The sequence below is a fragment of the Chiloscyllium plagiosum genome, unplaced genomic scaffold, assembly GCF_037043375.1.
Source record: "Chiloscyllium plagiosum isolate Xiang-an unplaced genomic scaffold, Cpla_swu_hap1 HiC_scaffold_7, whole genome shotgun sequence".
In the NCBI taxonomy this organism is placed as follows: Eukaryota; Metazoa; Chordata; class Chondrichthyes; order Orectolobiformes; family Hemiscylliidae; genus Chiloscyllium; species Chiloscyllium plagiosum.
In genome coordinates this window covers 2,891,194-2,905,876 of record NW_028270145.1, presented here as the reverse complement: position 1 = coordinate 2,905,876, position 14,683 = coordinate 2,891,194, and the positions used below count along the sequence as shown (strand labels likewise).

General features: G+C 40.9%; 1 protein-coding gene across 2 annotated transcripts in view; it reads left to right on the top strand.

Moving 5' to 3' along the window:
* Positions 1-631: 631 nt before the first annotated feature.
* Positions 632-14,683, top strand: part of LOC122551250 (nuclear envelope integral membrane protein 2-like) — a 35,009-nt gene continuing 20,957 nt past the window's right edge. Inside the window, exons 1-3 of one of the 2 annotated variants that reach the window (XM_043692861.2) lie at positions 632-783; positions 1,515-1,618; positions 8,794-9,031. In XM_043692861.2, the coding sequence (XP_043548796.2) occupies positions 696-783; positions 1,515-1,618; positions 8,794-9,031 (430 nt within the window). In that variant the 5' untranslated portion in view covers positions 632-695. Of the gene's footprint in view, positions 1,052-1,514; positions 1,619-8,793; positions 9,032-14,683 lie in introns of both variants that reach the window. The other variant, XM_043692862.2, reaches the window with a different exon arrangement.

The window sequence follows — 14,683 nt, the reverse complement described above, 5'->3', positions numbered from 1 at the left end:
CCATATTGTACACCGTCTGCCTTTGAATTTACCCACTCACTTAGCCTCAGACGTGACGCTTTATAGCCTTCTCTCCACACCATTGATCCCTTTACCCATCTCGTTAATCCAGCTATGAATAGTTGATGCCTCATCACTGGTCTTGTGACATTTCACTAGTTAGTTTGTCAATCAAAATGATAAAATAATTACACCGTCGAGTGATTGCCCTGCTTTTGAATGACCAATGGAAAGTCCAACTGCACCCCGCAACCAACAACAACTTGCCCTATCAAGTTAGCGACTGAACTTTCGGGGTGCTAATTTAGTTTTATATTCCGGAAGGTTTGATGACACTCCGCTCACTCTGTGCGGACAAACTTTCGTTTCCAAATCTTCAGTCATTTTAATGATTAATAAAGATGATAAGACTTCTTAAAAAATTTTTTTGAATGATTTATCTCAGCAAACTAATCCTGAACTTCAAAATTCTCCTGCACTGTTGGTAAATTCCACCCAAACTGGTGCAGATCTCAACGCAGCATTTTGCTGCTGGGGACAACTGGGGCAGGTTTTTCCAACACACAGGGCGCATGCGGTTCCTGGCAGGCGGCGAGAAAACGAAAGTGAAGGGATTGTGCGAGCGGGAAGTGAGACGGAGAAAGAGGAGCGCTACTGTGGCCGACATTTCTGGGAATAGCGAGAGGGGGGTCGGAATGTGGCAATGGCAACTCGGCAGCGCCCTGGCCACCTGGCTCTATCCAGCAGTCGCTCTGGTGATCGGGACAGCGGCACTGCCCAGAGGTATCTTAGCGCGCCTTCAACTTAATCCCAAAATACATTCTTCAAAATCCAAGGAAGCGAATCCTGGCCAAATTGTAGCATTCTTACACCAGGTGAAGCTGCAGACTTGGCGACAGGGGACAGCCGACAGCCACCCTTATTGTGGACTTGGCTATTCCCAGCTACACAGGTTTGAGAAGACCAACAATTTGTATCCTCACCACTCTTCATAAGTAATATTCATCTCATGGTCATGGAAGTTCATTTGGCCACGACAGGAAGCGATAAGGTATTCTTCAACCAACCCCCCCACCCCCCGATCTTCATTTTTCAGTGAACATTTATTAAGCTTAAGGAATAGAAAGATAACATGTTATATATTGCAAGAGTGTTCTGATTAATTTGTGTAATTGTCCCACAACTGGAAAATAATGTAAATAGGCCTACAACATATAATATTAAACACTAGAGCAATAATTGTGAGACACTATTAAATGGTAGTATTTTAGAAATCTGTTAGAGTTTAGAATTTTTAAAACTTTATATATTAAATACAGAGTAAGTGATCTGGTCTGCTCCAAATTTGATCAGGGAAATTGTCTTCATGACTTTATTCTTTAGTATTATAGGCATTTTATTTTAGAAGAAAGATAAATATTGTGTTGCAGTACTTCAATCTTAAATTTTCAAAAAGGAATGATAAAATAATGTGAAGCTTCAAGTTATTGTACTATTTGTATTTTTTATTGTAGAAATGATATACGACGATGAAGTATACTACAAAAATGAAAAGAAGCTTTTTTGTTATGCATTTTCTCAAAAGCTTAACTTCGTGGATTATTGGTCAACAGTTGAGGTAATATACAGTATATGGTTTTCATAAGCCTTGAATGACAAAATAACTGGGAAACCTTATAAATCCAGAGTCCAGTTCTCTGGATTATTCATTTAGTACCATAACCATTAGCCATTATTCCGCAATAATGGATAATTATACAGCAGCTTACAATTGTTCTTTGTAAGAATTTGTTTGCTGCAAATATTTTCAACTTTTATGTTTTCAAATACTTATTTAATTACGTATTTGTTTCTCATTAATGGCTGGTAAAACTTTCCAAATTGAAATAACCCATTTAAAATCTCCAAAGTCCTTCATTCTTTCACTAATAATCCTTCCCCTTTGTTAATAACTTATCAAATAGTAGAGTTTTTTGCAGTTTACTGAAAATCTTTGATAATTTTGTGGCACTTACAAATTAATCAAGGGGGTTCCCCTTTGCTGAATGACCCTGGAGACCCCATGTTTTTGACTATGACAAATTATAACAATTGTTGTATTCATTAATACAAATATTTTATTTTTGCAATTATTAATTCTGAGGCAATTGCAACGCTCAGCATATCATTCCCGAGTGTGATTGATTTACAGTTAGTCTTGTAACAAGACCTGAATGCTTCAAAACCCTTTAATGGCCTAGTGGCATTATCACTGGAGATAATCTGGAGACCTAGGTAATTTTCTGGCTTCAAATCCCACCATGATAGATGGTGGAATTTGAATCCAATAAAAATCTGGAATTAAAAGTCTAAGGATGACCATGAATCCATTGACAATCATTGGAAACTTAGGAAAGGAAACTTCCATCCTTATATGGTTTGGCCTACATGTGACACCAGACCCACAGTAATGTGTTTGACTCTAACTGCCCTCTGGACAATAAATGCTGACCTAGCCAGCAGCAGTCTCATCCCATCAATGAATAAAAAGAAAAAACAAAGTGTTTAGAGCTATGGTATGTATAGTCATAGAAAATAGAATCAAAAAGATTAATTGTGTTTGAAAGGTACCTGGTTTTTTTTCAGTCAAATAATTATGAATTTAGCATCACTTCTTTCCTATGTGATAACTTAGGGCAGCAAATTATTTGAGTAACTATGTACTCTGATTGCTGTGGTTCATGTATTTGTGTATAAAAGATTCTGATCCCCTTGAGATTGAGGGTAATTAGCTTCTACTCCAATTCGATAGATTTATCAGTCGTCTCAGAATCTAATGCCCAATCTGCAGGTTCTGCCACGTGCATGGAAGTTGGTGCTTGAATGGTCAGGCCCATGACTTTTTGGAGGTTTGTGTGACTGTTCCAGCACCTCAACTTCACCTCTGCATGTTCTTGATGAGAACTCTTGATATGTTTGCTACATTCTCCATTTTGGTTGGTCATCTACCCATTAATTGGTAGATATTTTGATCCTACAGGAATACTTAAAGGATCAGGAGTTTCTACAGATGATCTGAATTGCAATGTCTAAGAGGGTGATGGGGGCAAGTTCAATTAATGCATTCAAGAGGGAGTTTAATTATTATTTTTAAGTCATGAATTTTCAAGGCTGCGGGGAGAAGAAGGGAGAATGGATTGAGGTGAATTGTTTATCCAGTGAGCCAGCACATACATAACGGGTTGACTGCACCTCTTTTGTTATAACCATTCTGTGCAATGACTTGATTAATAATGTTCTCCTGGAAAATTGGCTTAGCCTGACATTATTATAATTGCTTAAATAATCATACGTATAGAATCCCTACAGCAAGGAAGCAGGCCATTTGACCACTGAGTCCACACCCTCCCTCAGAAGATCTTCCAACCTAATGAAGTTATGATTAGATTAGATTAGATTACTTACAGTGTGGAAACAGGCCCTTCGGCCCAACAAGTCCACACCGACCCAACGAAGCACAACACACCCAGACCCATTCCCCTACATTTACCCCTTCCCGAAACACTACGGGCAATTTAGCATGGCTAATTCACCTAACCTGCATGTTTTTGGACTGTGGGAGGAAACCAGAGCACCCGGAGGAAACCCACACAGACACGGAGAGAATATGCAAACTCCACACAGTCAGTCACCTGAGACGGGAACCTAGACCCACCTTATTCCTGTAACCCTGCATTCCACATGGCTAACCCATCTAGCCTACATATCCCTGGACATTGTGAGCAATTTAGCATGGCCAATTCACCTCATCTGCAGAAATTTGGACTGTGGGAGGAAATCCACACACATACAGAACATTCAAACTCCACACAGACATTCACCTGAGGGTGGAATCAAACCCAGATCCTTGGCACTGTGAGGCAGCAGTGCTAACCACTGAGCCACCATGCCTTGTAAACTAATGTTTGTCGAATGTAGCAACATTTCTTTTTAGCCTTTTATTTGTTATTTATAGACTCATAGAGATGTACTGCATGGAAACAGACCCTTCGGTCCAACCCATCCATGCCGACCAGATATCCCAACCCAATCTAGTCCCACCTGCCAGCTCCCGGCCCATATCCCTCCAAACCCTTCCTATTCATATACCCATCCAAATGCCTTTTAAATGTTGCAATTGTACCAGCCTCCACCACTTCCTCTGGCAGCTCATTCCATACATGTACCACCCTCTGTGTGAAAAAGTTCCCCCTTAGGTCTCTTTTATATCTTTCCCCTCTCACCCTAAACCTATGCCCTGTAGTTCTGGACTCCCCCCACCCCAGGGAAAAGACTTTGCCTATTTATCCTATCCGTGCCCCTCATACTTTTGTAAACCTCTATTAGGTCACCCCTCAGCCTCCGGCGTTCCAGGGAAAACAGCCCCAGCCTGTTCAGCCTCTCCCTATAGCTCAAATCCTCCAACCCTAGCAATATCCTTGTAAATCTTTTGTGAACCCTTTCAATTTTCACAACATCTTTCTGATAGGAAGGAGACCAGAATTACACTCAATATTCCAACAGTGGTCTAACCAATGTCCTGTACAGCTGCAACATGACGTCCCAACCCCTGTACTCAATACTCTGACCAATAAAAGAAGGCATACCAAACGCCTTCTTCTCCTCCTATCTACCTGCGACTCCACTTTCAAGAAGCTATGAACCTGCACTCTAAGTTCTCTTTGTTCAGCATACATTAACCACAGTAACTGATGAAATAATATCAAATCCATAAAAATAAGTACACTTAAAATTATTCTTTAGTGTTGTTGATTGTGTCACATTGTGAGCTATACCACTTATGCACTAAGTAACAAATCTCGATACTCCATAATATCTTCAGTACTCCAGATATTATTATAAATTGTGGCAGTGATTGGATCTCTATTGTCTATGGACAATCTACAAGCAACAAACTACTCTGAAATAAAACAAAGAAATGTGATGCTGGTTATCTGAAACAAAGACAAAAACTACTTGAGAATCTCAGGAGATCTGGCAGCATCTGTTGAAAGACAAACAAATTAATGTTTAAAGTCCAAATATGAAGGTAGGCTAGCCAGTAATATTAGAAATAATAGTAAAAGTTTCTTTCAGTACATAAGAAACAAACGACAGGCAAAAGTAGACATTGGGCCACTTCAAACTGATGCAGGAAGCCAAGTGATGGGAGATAAGGAGAACTTAACAAGTACTTTGCGTCAGTCTTCACAGTGGAAGACATGAGTAATATCCCAAAAATTAAAGGGTGTCACGGGGCTGAGTTGAGTATGGTTGCCATTACGAAAGAGATAGTGCTAGAAAAGTTAAAAAGTCTTAAAATTGATAAATCTCCTGGCCCCGATGGGATACACCCTAGAGTTCTGAGAGAGGTGGCTGAGGAAATAGCAGAGGCATTGGTTGAGATCTTTCAAGAGTCACTGGAGTCAGGAAAGGTCCCGGATGATTGGAAGATGGCTGTTGTAACCCCCTTGTTCAAGAAAGGATCAAGGCAAAAGATGGAAAATTATAGGCCAATCAGCTTAACCTCGGTTGTTGGTAAAATTCTAGAATCCATCATTAAGGATGAGGTTTCTAAATTCTTGGAAGAGCAGAGTCTGATTAGAACAAGTCAACATGGATTTAGTAAAGGGAGGTCATGCCTGACAAACCTGTTGGAATTTTTTGAAGAGGTAACAAGTAGGTTAGACCAGGGAAACCCAGTGGATGTGGTCTATCTAGACTTTCAAAAGGCCTTTGATAAGGTGCCACACGGGAGGCTGCTGAGCAAGGTGAGGGCCCATGGTGTTCGAGGTGAGCTGCTGGGATGGATTGAGGATTGGCTGTCTAACAGAAGGCAGAGAGTTGGGATAAAAGGTTCTTTTTCAGAATGGCAGCCGGTGACGAGCGGTGTCCCGCAGGGTTCGGTGCTGGGGCCACAGCTGTTCGCATTATATATTAACGATTTGGATGAGGGAACCGGGGGCATTCTCGCGAAGTTTGCCGATGATACGAAGTTAGGTGGACAGGCAGGTAGTACTGAGGAAGTGGGGAGGCTGCAGAAGGATCTTGACAGGTTGGGAGAGTGGTCCAGGAAATGGCTGATGGAATTTAACGTGAGCAAGTGCGAGGTCTTGCACTTTGGCAAAAAGAATAAAAGCATAGACTACTTTCTAAATGGTGAGAAAATTAATAAAGCCAAAGCACAAAGGGATCTGGGAGTGCTAGTCCAGGATTCTCTAAAGGTAAACATGCAGGTTGAGTCCGTGATTAAGAAAGCGAATGCAATGTTGTCTCTTATCTCAAGAGGGTTGGAATATAAAAGCAGAGATGTACTACTAAGACTTTATAAAGCTCTGGTTAGGCCCCATTTGGAGTACTGTGTCCAGTTTTGGTCCCCACACCTCAGGAAGGACATACTGGCACTGGAACGTGTCCAGCGGAGATTCACACGGATGATCCCTGGAATGACAGGTCTAACATATGAGGAACGGCTGAGGATACTGGGATTGTATTCGTTGGAATTTAGAAGATTAAGGGGAGACTTAATAGAGACGTACAAAATAATACATGGCTTGGAAAAGGTGGATGCTAGGAAATTGTTTCAGTTAAACGAGGAGACTAGGACCCGTGGACACAGCCTTAGAATTAGAGGGGGTCATTTCAGAACAGAAATGCGGAGGCATTTCTTCAGCCAGAGAGTGGTGGGCCTGTGGAATTCATTGCCACGGAGTGCAGTGGAAGCCGGGACGCTAAATGTCTTCAAGGCCGAGATTGATAGATTCTTGTTGTCTCGAGGAATTAAGGGCTACGGGGAGAACGCTGGTAAGTGGAGCTGAAATGCGCATCAGCCATGATTGAATGGCGGAGTGGACTTGATGGGCCGAATGGCCTTACTTCCACTCCTATGTCTTATGGTCTTATGGTCTTATGGACCCTTTGTCAGAACTGCCAATCTCCCTGATGCCCATTGATTCCAGTTTTGCGAAGGCTGTTTGACGCCACACTCAGAGAAATGCAGCCTCGATGTCAAGGGCAACTACTCTTACTTCATCTCTGGAATTCAGCTTGTTTGTCATATTTTAACCAAGGCTACAATGGGGTCAGGACCTGAGAGGCCCTGGCAGAACAGTCAGCAAGGTTATTGCTAAGCAAGTGCTGCTTGATAGAACAGTGCTATCACTTTATTGATGATTGAAGTAGACTGATGGGGCAGTAATTGCCTTGGTTGGATTTGAGACAAAAAAAAACTGCAGATGCTGGAATCCAAAGTAAACAGGCATACACCCAAAACGTCACTTCTCTACCACCTGATGCTGCCTGACTTGCTGTGTTCTTCCAGCCTGTTCCATGTTGTTCTGGTAAGGTACACCAATAACCATTAAACATTTACCCACCCTGTAGAAAATTACCCAGAAACTTCCTGTACAGAAAAAGCAGGACAAACCTAACCTAAGTAGACAGGCAGGAGGCCGAAATACACCCAAAACATCAACTCCTCCATCTCCTGATGCTACCTGGCTTGCTATGTTTTTCGAGCCTCCTGCCTGTCTACTTGGGTTAGATTTGTCCTGCTTTTTCTGTATAGGAAATTCCTGGGAAATTTTCCACATGGTGGGTAGATATTTAATGGTCACTGGTGTAGCTTACCAGAACAACTTGGCTAGGGACATGGCAATTTCTGGAGCACGTCTTCAATACTATTGCTGGAATGATGTCAGGGCCCCGCAGCCTTTGCAGTAAGAAGTGCCTGCAACCATTTCTTGAAATGATGTGGAGTGAATCAAACTGACTGAAGATTGGTATCTGAGATGCTGGGGACCACTGGAGGAGGCCCGCATTGATCATTCACTAGGCATTTCTGGCTGAAGATTGTTGTGAATGCTTCAGCTTTATCTTTGTATAGTATGCTGGTACAGTAAGTAATTAAGAGAACTAATGGAATATAATCATTTATTTCAAGAGGAATTGAATACAAAAGTATGGAGGTTATGCATCATTTATACAGGGCACTGATATTACCATATCAAGAGTACTGTGCACAGTATTAGTCACCTTATTTAAGGAAGAATATAAATGCATTGGAGGTAGTTCAGAGAAGGTTTACTAAACTAATACCTGGAATGGACGGATTATCTTATGAGAAAAGTTAGACAGGCTAGGCTTGTATCCATTGGAGTTTAGAAAAGTAAGAGTTGACTTGATCGAAACATATAAAATCCTGAAGAGTCTTGATAGTGTAGATGTGGAGAGGATGTTTCCTGTTACTGGTATAATCTAGAAATAGTAATCATTGTTTAGAAATCAGGGTTTGTCCATTTAAAACAGAAATGAGGAGAAAATGTTTTCCTCAGAGTGTCATGAGTCTTTGTAATTCTATCCTTGAAAAGACTGGGGAAGCAGAGTTCTTGAATATTGTTAAGGCAAAGGTAGATGGATTCTTGTTAAGTAAGAGGTTGAAAGGTTATCAGGGTGAGCAGGTATGTGGATTTGAGATTCCAATCAGATCAGGAATGATCTGATCAAATGACCGAAGAGAATTGAGGGGCTGAATGGCCTACTCCTGTTCCTGGTGCATATGTTTGTACGTAATTAATGAAAACTGAAATCAAGGCTGGAAGTAGCTAATCACTAGGTATTTTGTTTGTCTATCTTGGAAGCACAAATTACCCTTTATTTGATTATTTTACTTCTGCACTATATTACAAGCACTAATTTGGAGAGTTTGTTCAGCCTATTGATGAAGTTTCAACAAAAGCATGGTCTAATTTTAAAGCTAATATCTTTTCTTCACAGGTGAATATAAAGAGTTCTGAGTTAATGGAACTTACCTACCCTGCAGAAGAAAGTAGTTTTCATGAACCAGAAACACTGAAAGACTTTATTAAATATTTTTACTATCAAGTTGTATCATCTTCATATTCATCAGCTACTGAATTCATCATAAATATCGAACGCTGTAATAGTAAAACCTGTTTCAAAGTAGAACCCAAGGTGCTTCATGCAAGATACACCATTACTGTAAAAAGGCAACGTAAGTTTTAAGGTTATTTGAGATTTAATCATTCTATTTTGATGTTGCAATATATGAGTTCCAAAATGTAATTTTGATTGAAGCTATATCCATGATTTAAGATTTCTTTAGTTTATCATCTTGCTCAACAGTCTTGTTGAGTTTGGTTGTGGCAACAACTCTGAACATATTTTACTATTAACTCTACTTTTGTCCCTACCCTAGGGAGAGTTTCTTGTCTCCATGCTCCTTGTATCAACTATGAATTGGAAAAGGTGATTCCCATACAAGACAAAATAGTGCATATGTTTTCTATTATTTTTTAAATCCTCTCACAATACTGCCATGGTTCTTTTAATAAAACATACAAAAATATAGAGCTGAGCATATGTTCAAATGAGTTACATTATTTAAGATAGCACTGCACATATCATGCAAAATAGAGCAAAGACTAGCTGTGTTAGTATATTGTGTTTAATGAAGTAAAGCATTCCAAGATGCTCCAAATGAGCTTTCTGTGACAAAATATGGCACTCAGCAATATGAGATATTAGGTTAGTTGATTAAATCTTAGTCAATCTTTCAATTCTAGTGGGAACAGGAGTAATACCAGGGGGGCGAAGGGTTGCTGATATTCTGCCATTATTATAAATAGTAGAGACAGCAAAACTCAGGGAACATAAAGTGAATCAGCCTAGTATCAATTTTGGGGAATTTATTTGAAAAAATTATGAGACCGAATTAGCTTCCAATTTGAAAAGTGAGGTTTAATCAAGGTGCACGAGCATGGGCTTACTAAAGGTAAGTTATGCTTGACAATGTTGATTGTATTATTTAAATTATTTGAGCTAACTGATCAAGACCATATAGTAAATGTTGTATATGTGGACGTTTGAAAGATATTTGACAAAGTGCAACACAAGATGCTTATTAAGAAGCATGGAAGCCCTTGGAATGAAGGTTAAGAAGTTGTATAAATACAGAATTGACTCAGTGACAAAAAGTAGACACTGGTGAGGGGTGAATGTTTTTGAGACTGAGAAATGTTTTGCAGTCATGTTCTCAGAGGGTTATTTGTGGTCATGTTATAATTTTCAACGTATATGAACAACCTGGATCTGGGTGCAGTATTATAAAGTTTGCAGATTATACAAAACTTGACAAAGTCAATGATCACGATGAGTTCAGTTATATGTTTCTGAATAAAAGAAATAGGTTAGCAGATGATGTGAAGTGAAATACTTGGTGAGTAACTAATATAAATAGCATAATAGTGAAAGTGTGGATGAGCAGAGACACCTGGCATTCACAAATCTTTAAAGATAGCATTTGATAAGGTGATTTGTTAATGCGTTAGTTACTTGCGTTTATAAACAGAGGAATATAAAATAAAACAAGATCATGGTAAACTTTATAAATCATTATTTGGGCGTCAACTACCATGTTATAGACCATTGACACTTCAAGAAATATGCAATGGCCTCAGGAAAGGCTTAGAGGATGTTTAACCAGAATCATTTCAAGGATAAGGGACAACAGGTATGAGAAGAAATGGGAAGAGTTGGCTAAGAGGTGATGTAATGAAGTTGTCAAGATGATAAGGTGTTTTCAGAAGGAACATGGGGGATAAAAGTTTTCTCTTGAGTGGGCATTGATCCAAAGTTATGTATTCAAAATGCCTGGGTAAAGGTCTGGAGGAGATGGAAAGGATATTTTTTTCCAGTTACCAGTATCTGGATCAATCTATTTGGGCTGATTTCAAAAATAATTTTAAAAATGATTTAGATAGGTATTTGTGGAAATCACAGAGTTTAAGACAAAAAGACAATATGAGGTTAAGCATATCTGCTCTTTCCAACTACTCATTCTTCTTTGATCTCTTCCTGGTAAGCCTCCTCCAAACAATTCCTAGAGTATTTGCATCTTTCCTGAGGTGTAAATTGCCCACAACACTCTAAGCTTTGATTGATATAATCCTAGCATAGTTTTTGTTTTTACTTTATACTCCTTTACAAGCACTGTCACTAATATTCATTTCAAAGCCACCTTGTCAACTCAGTATAGATGTGAGAGGCCAAATAGCTTCCTTCTATGCGCTCAGTTCATATGCCTGTATGCATAGTGTCAAAACTGCAAATTCACACTGAGAAGATCTGTGAATTGATAAACACATCTGTGAAAATTTCAGGAAACTGTGAGGAAATATATTTTTAAACAGGCAAATTTACTGGATAGCAGCAATGCTGGATTTAAACTATGACCACACACCAACCAGTGTATCATGTGGAAGAAGAAGAGAATGCAAGTAACACTCAGTAGGTTAGGCCAAATCTCTGAGGAATGAAACAACTGATGAAAGGTCATTGATTTAAAATATTAGCTGTCATTTTCTCTTTGCAGAGGCTATCTGACCTGCATTTATTCCAGTGCTTTGAGGGCTTTCTTTTTCAGATTTTCAGCATCGACAATACTCTCTTTTGGTGTACTTTATGGACTGGTTCCCAAAAGACAAATTGGGCTAAGTTTTTGGGCTCCCTGCTGGTGTGTTAGAAAGTTAGTGACAAAAAAAAACTACAGATGCTGGAATCCAAGGTAGACAAGCAGGAGGCTGGAAGAATACAGGAAGCCAGGCAGCATCAATGAAACATCAATAGACAATAGGTGCAGGAGTAGGCCATTCTGCCCTTCGAGCCAGGACCACCATTCATTATGATCATGGCTGATCATCCTCAATCAGTATCCTGTTCCTGCCTTATCCCCATAACCCTTGATTCCACTATCCTTAAGAACTCTATCCAACTCTTTCTTGAAAGTATCCAGAGATTTGGCCTCCACAGCCTTCTGGGGCAGAGCATTTCACACACCCACATTCTCTGGGTAAAGAAGTTTCTCCTCAACTCTGTTCTAAATGGCCTACCCCTTATTTTTAAACTGTGTCCTCTGGTTCGGGACTCACTCATCAGCTGAAACATGTTTCCTGCCTCCAGAGTGTCCAATCCTTTAATAATCTTATACGTCTTAATCAGATCCCCTCTCAGTCTTCTAAACTCAAGGGTATACAAGCCCAGTTGCTCCAATCTTTCAACATAAGACAGTCCCGCCATTCTGGGCACCTACGCTGCACTCCCTCAATAGCCAGAATGTCTTTCCTCAAATTTGGAGACCAAAACTGCACACAATATTCCAGGTGCGGTCTCACCAGGGCCCTGTACAGCTGCAGAAGAACCTCTTTGCTTCTATACTCAATTCCTCTTGTTATGAAGACCAGCATGCTATTAGCTTTCTATTAACTTCTCCACCTCCTGACACTACTTAGGCTTGCACTGTTCTTCCAGTGTGTTACAAGGCATCTGCCTCTAAAATGCAGTGTTTGTTCTTCCTATCAGTTTCCCATCTACTCAAACATATCTCCCATTTTACTGAGGTTGGGGTGATATGAGCAGCCATTAAGCCCATTGTATTCCTCATTCTGCTATTTTGTTTAGGATTGGTAAAGCACTCCCTAGGTTAGTAGCCCAACATCTTTTATTGTGCAATCTAATATCAGTCAAGCTCAGGGTTCATGTAGAGAGCAAATTTTTTTTGGGTCCTCTTTGGCTATCAGAAACATCTCCATAGTCTCTTCACTGCAATGTCTGGCTTCTTTTTAATTGTCTCCCAGCAACCAATCCACTCACCCCTCATTGGGGTTTGCCAGTGTGGTCCACCAGTACCCTAAAATTTAGCTTTAAGTCACACTGGATAACGTCTGCTTTGTGTATAGCCTGGCTTCCCACAAAAACAGCCCCCACCACTCAAACCTGGCACTGCAGGGGCAAAGCAGACAATCAGAGTGACCAGCAGTTCTCTAACACGGAACTTCCCTGAAGGGGGTGAAAATTCCCTTTTCTTTCAATTTCAAAAATGTACTTTATTTGTAAAAATATCTTTATATACATAGTTACTAAAGCAGTTGGTTCTGTACATGGCATATGCAGAAACAAACAAACATTGGAGTTTGACTATCCAAATAAATAAACCAAAAGACATTTCTTTCTTATATAAGACTATGTTTACATATTTCTAAGGCATCGGGAGGGTCCAATAACTGAACAGACCCACATTTAACTTCAGCAAGAAAAGCTCACAGTGGTCTTTCCCCACTGCATCTTGGCAGCAGCTGTCTCAAGCTTTAGTGTGCAGCACGTAGACCTGGACCTTGGAATGTGCCCATCGAGGTAAACCCCTTAGCCTGGATGACCAACAAGTTTTCGGCAGTCCAAAGAGTGTCTTTCACTGAGCTGATGGTCCTCCAGGGACAGTTGATGTTTGTCTTGATGTGCGTCCCATCCCATAGACCACAGAGTCCTGCATCTTGGAGAATCTCGACTAGTACCGTCACATCTCTCTCCAGACTTCCTTTGCAAAGGCACATTCCAACAGGAGATGTGTGACAGTCTCCCTTCCCCTCCCCCTTTTCGAGTGTGGTGGTGCAGAGAGTCTGGTCGTACCTGAAGGATTTGACAAGTAGTCAGATAGTGTCCTTTTTACCACCAGCCAAGTGATGTTTTGGTACATGTCAGAAAATTCTGGTGATGAGATTTTCTGCCAAATGACTTTGTCAGTCTGCTCAGGGAACAACCCAACAGAATCCACCGTCGCCCTTTCTCGCAGGGTCTTGAGGATGCTATGTGTTGACCACTTCCTGATGGACATGTTCCTCTTTGCAAATTTTTTCACGAAGGACAGGTGATATAGAACGGTCAAACTACTTGGAACGTTCCATGGCAATGAGGCCAGTCCCATCTTTCGCAACACTGGGGACAGATAGAACCTCAGTCATTGTGTCACTAAGTGACTGCGTACCAAGGGTCTATGCAGCCACACACAAAGGTGACCATCAAGATGAGGGCAGCTTTGGGTACATTCTTCCCCTCATTCCGAGTTTTGTACATGGTGTCCCTGTGGACGTGGTCCATCTTACACCTCCAGATGAACTGGAAAATGGCTCAGGTGACTGCAGCGGCATAGGTTTTGGGAATGGACTGTGTCTGTGCCATGTACAATAACTGAGAGAATGCCTTACACCTGATGACCAGGTTTTTACTTCCAATGGAGAGGGAGCGGTGCTCCCAAAAGCCCAGTTTCTGTCTCACCTTGACTTCTCCCAACCATACTCCTAGCAGCTTTAGTTAATCTGTCCTGACAGGGAATTGAATAGAGGATCAGTTTGCTCAGTTCCCAAAGAATATGTTGTCTTGGTTTACCTTGGCTCTCAAGACTAGTTCACACTGGCCGTAGATGCTCAAGAGTCTAATGATCCAAGCAGAAAATGGTGACATCATCCATGTACAGGGAGGTTTTGACCTACAGGCCTCCCCTGCCTGGAATAGTTCCCCCTCTCAGGCTCGCATCTTTCCTGATGATCACAGCAAAAGGCTACAAGACACAAACAAGACCGGAGCGAGAGAAGGGTGTGGAAATCCCGCCCCTGACACAGTTATCAGTGTGGCTTTTGCCCGAAACGTCGATTTTGCTGCTCGTCGGATGCTGCCTGAATTGCTGTGCTCTTCCAGCACCACAGTTATCAGTGCTCCCAGTGTATAATGACTCCAGAACAGGCAGCTTGGGTAGGGTCGTGGAAAGATGAGAATGTGGCGACCTGTATAATCTAGTTTATAGTTTTCTTTCAAT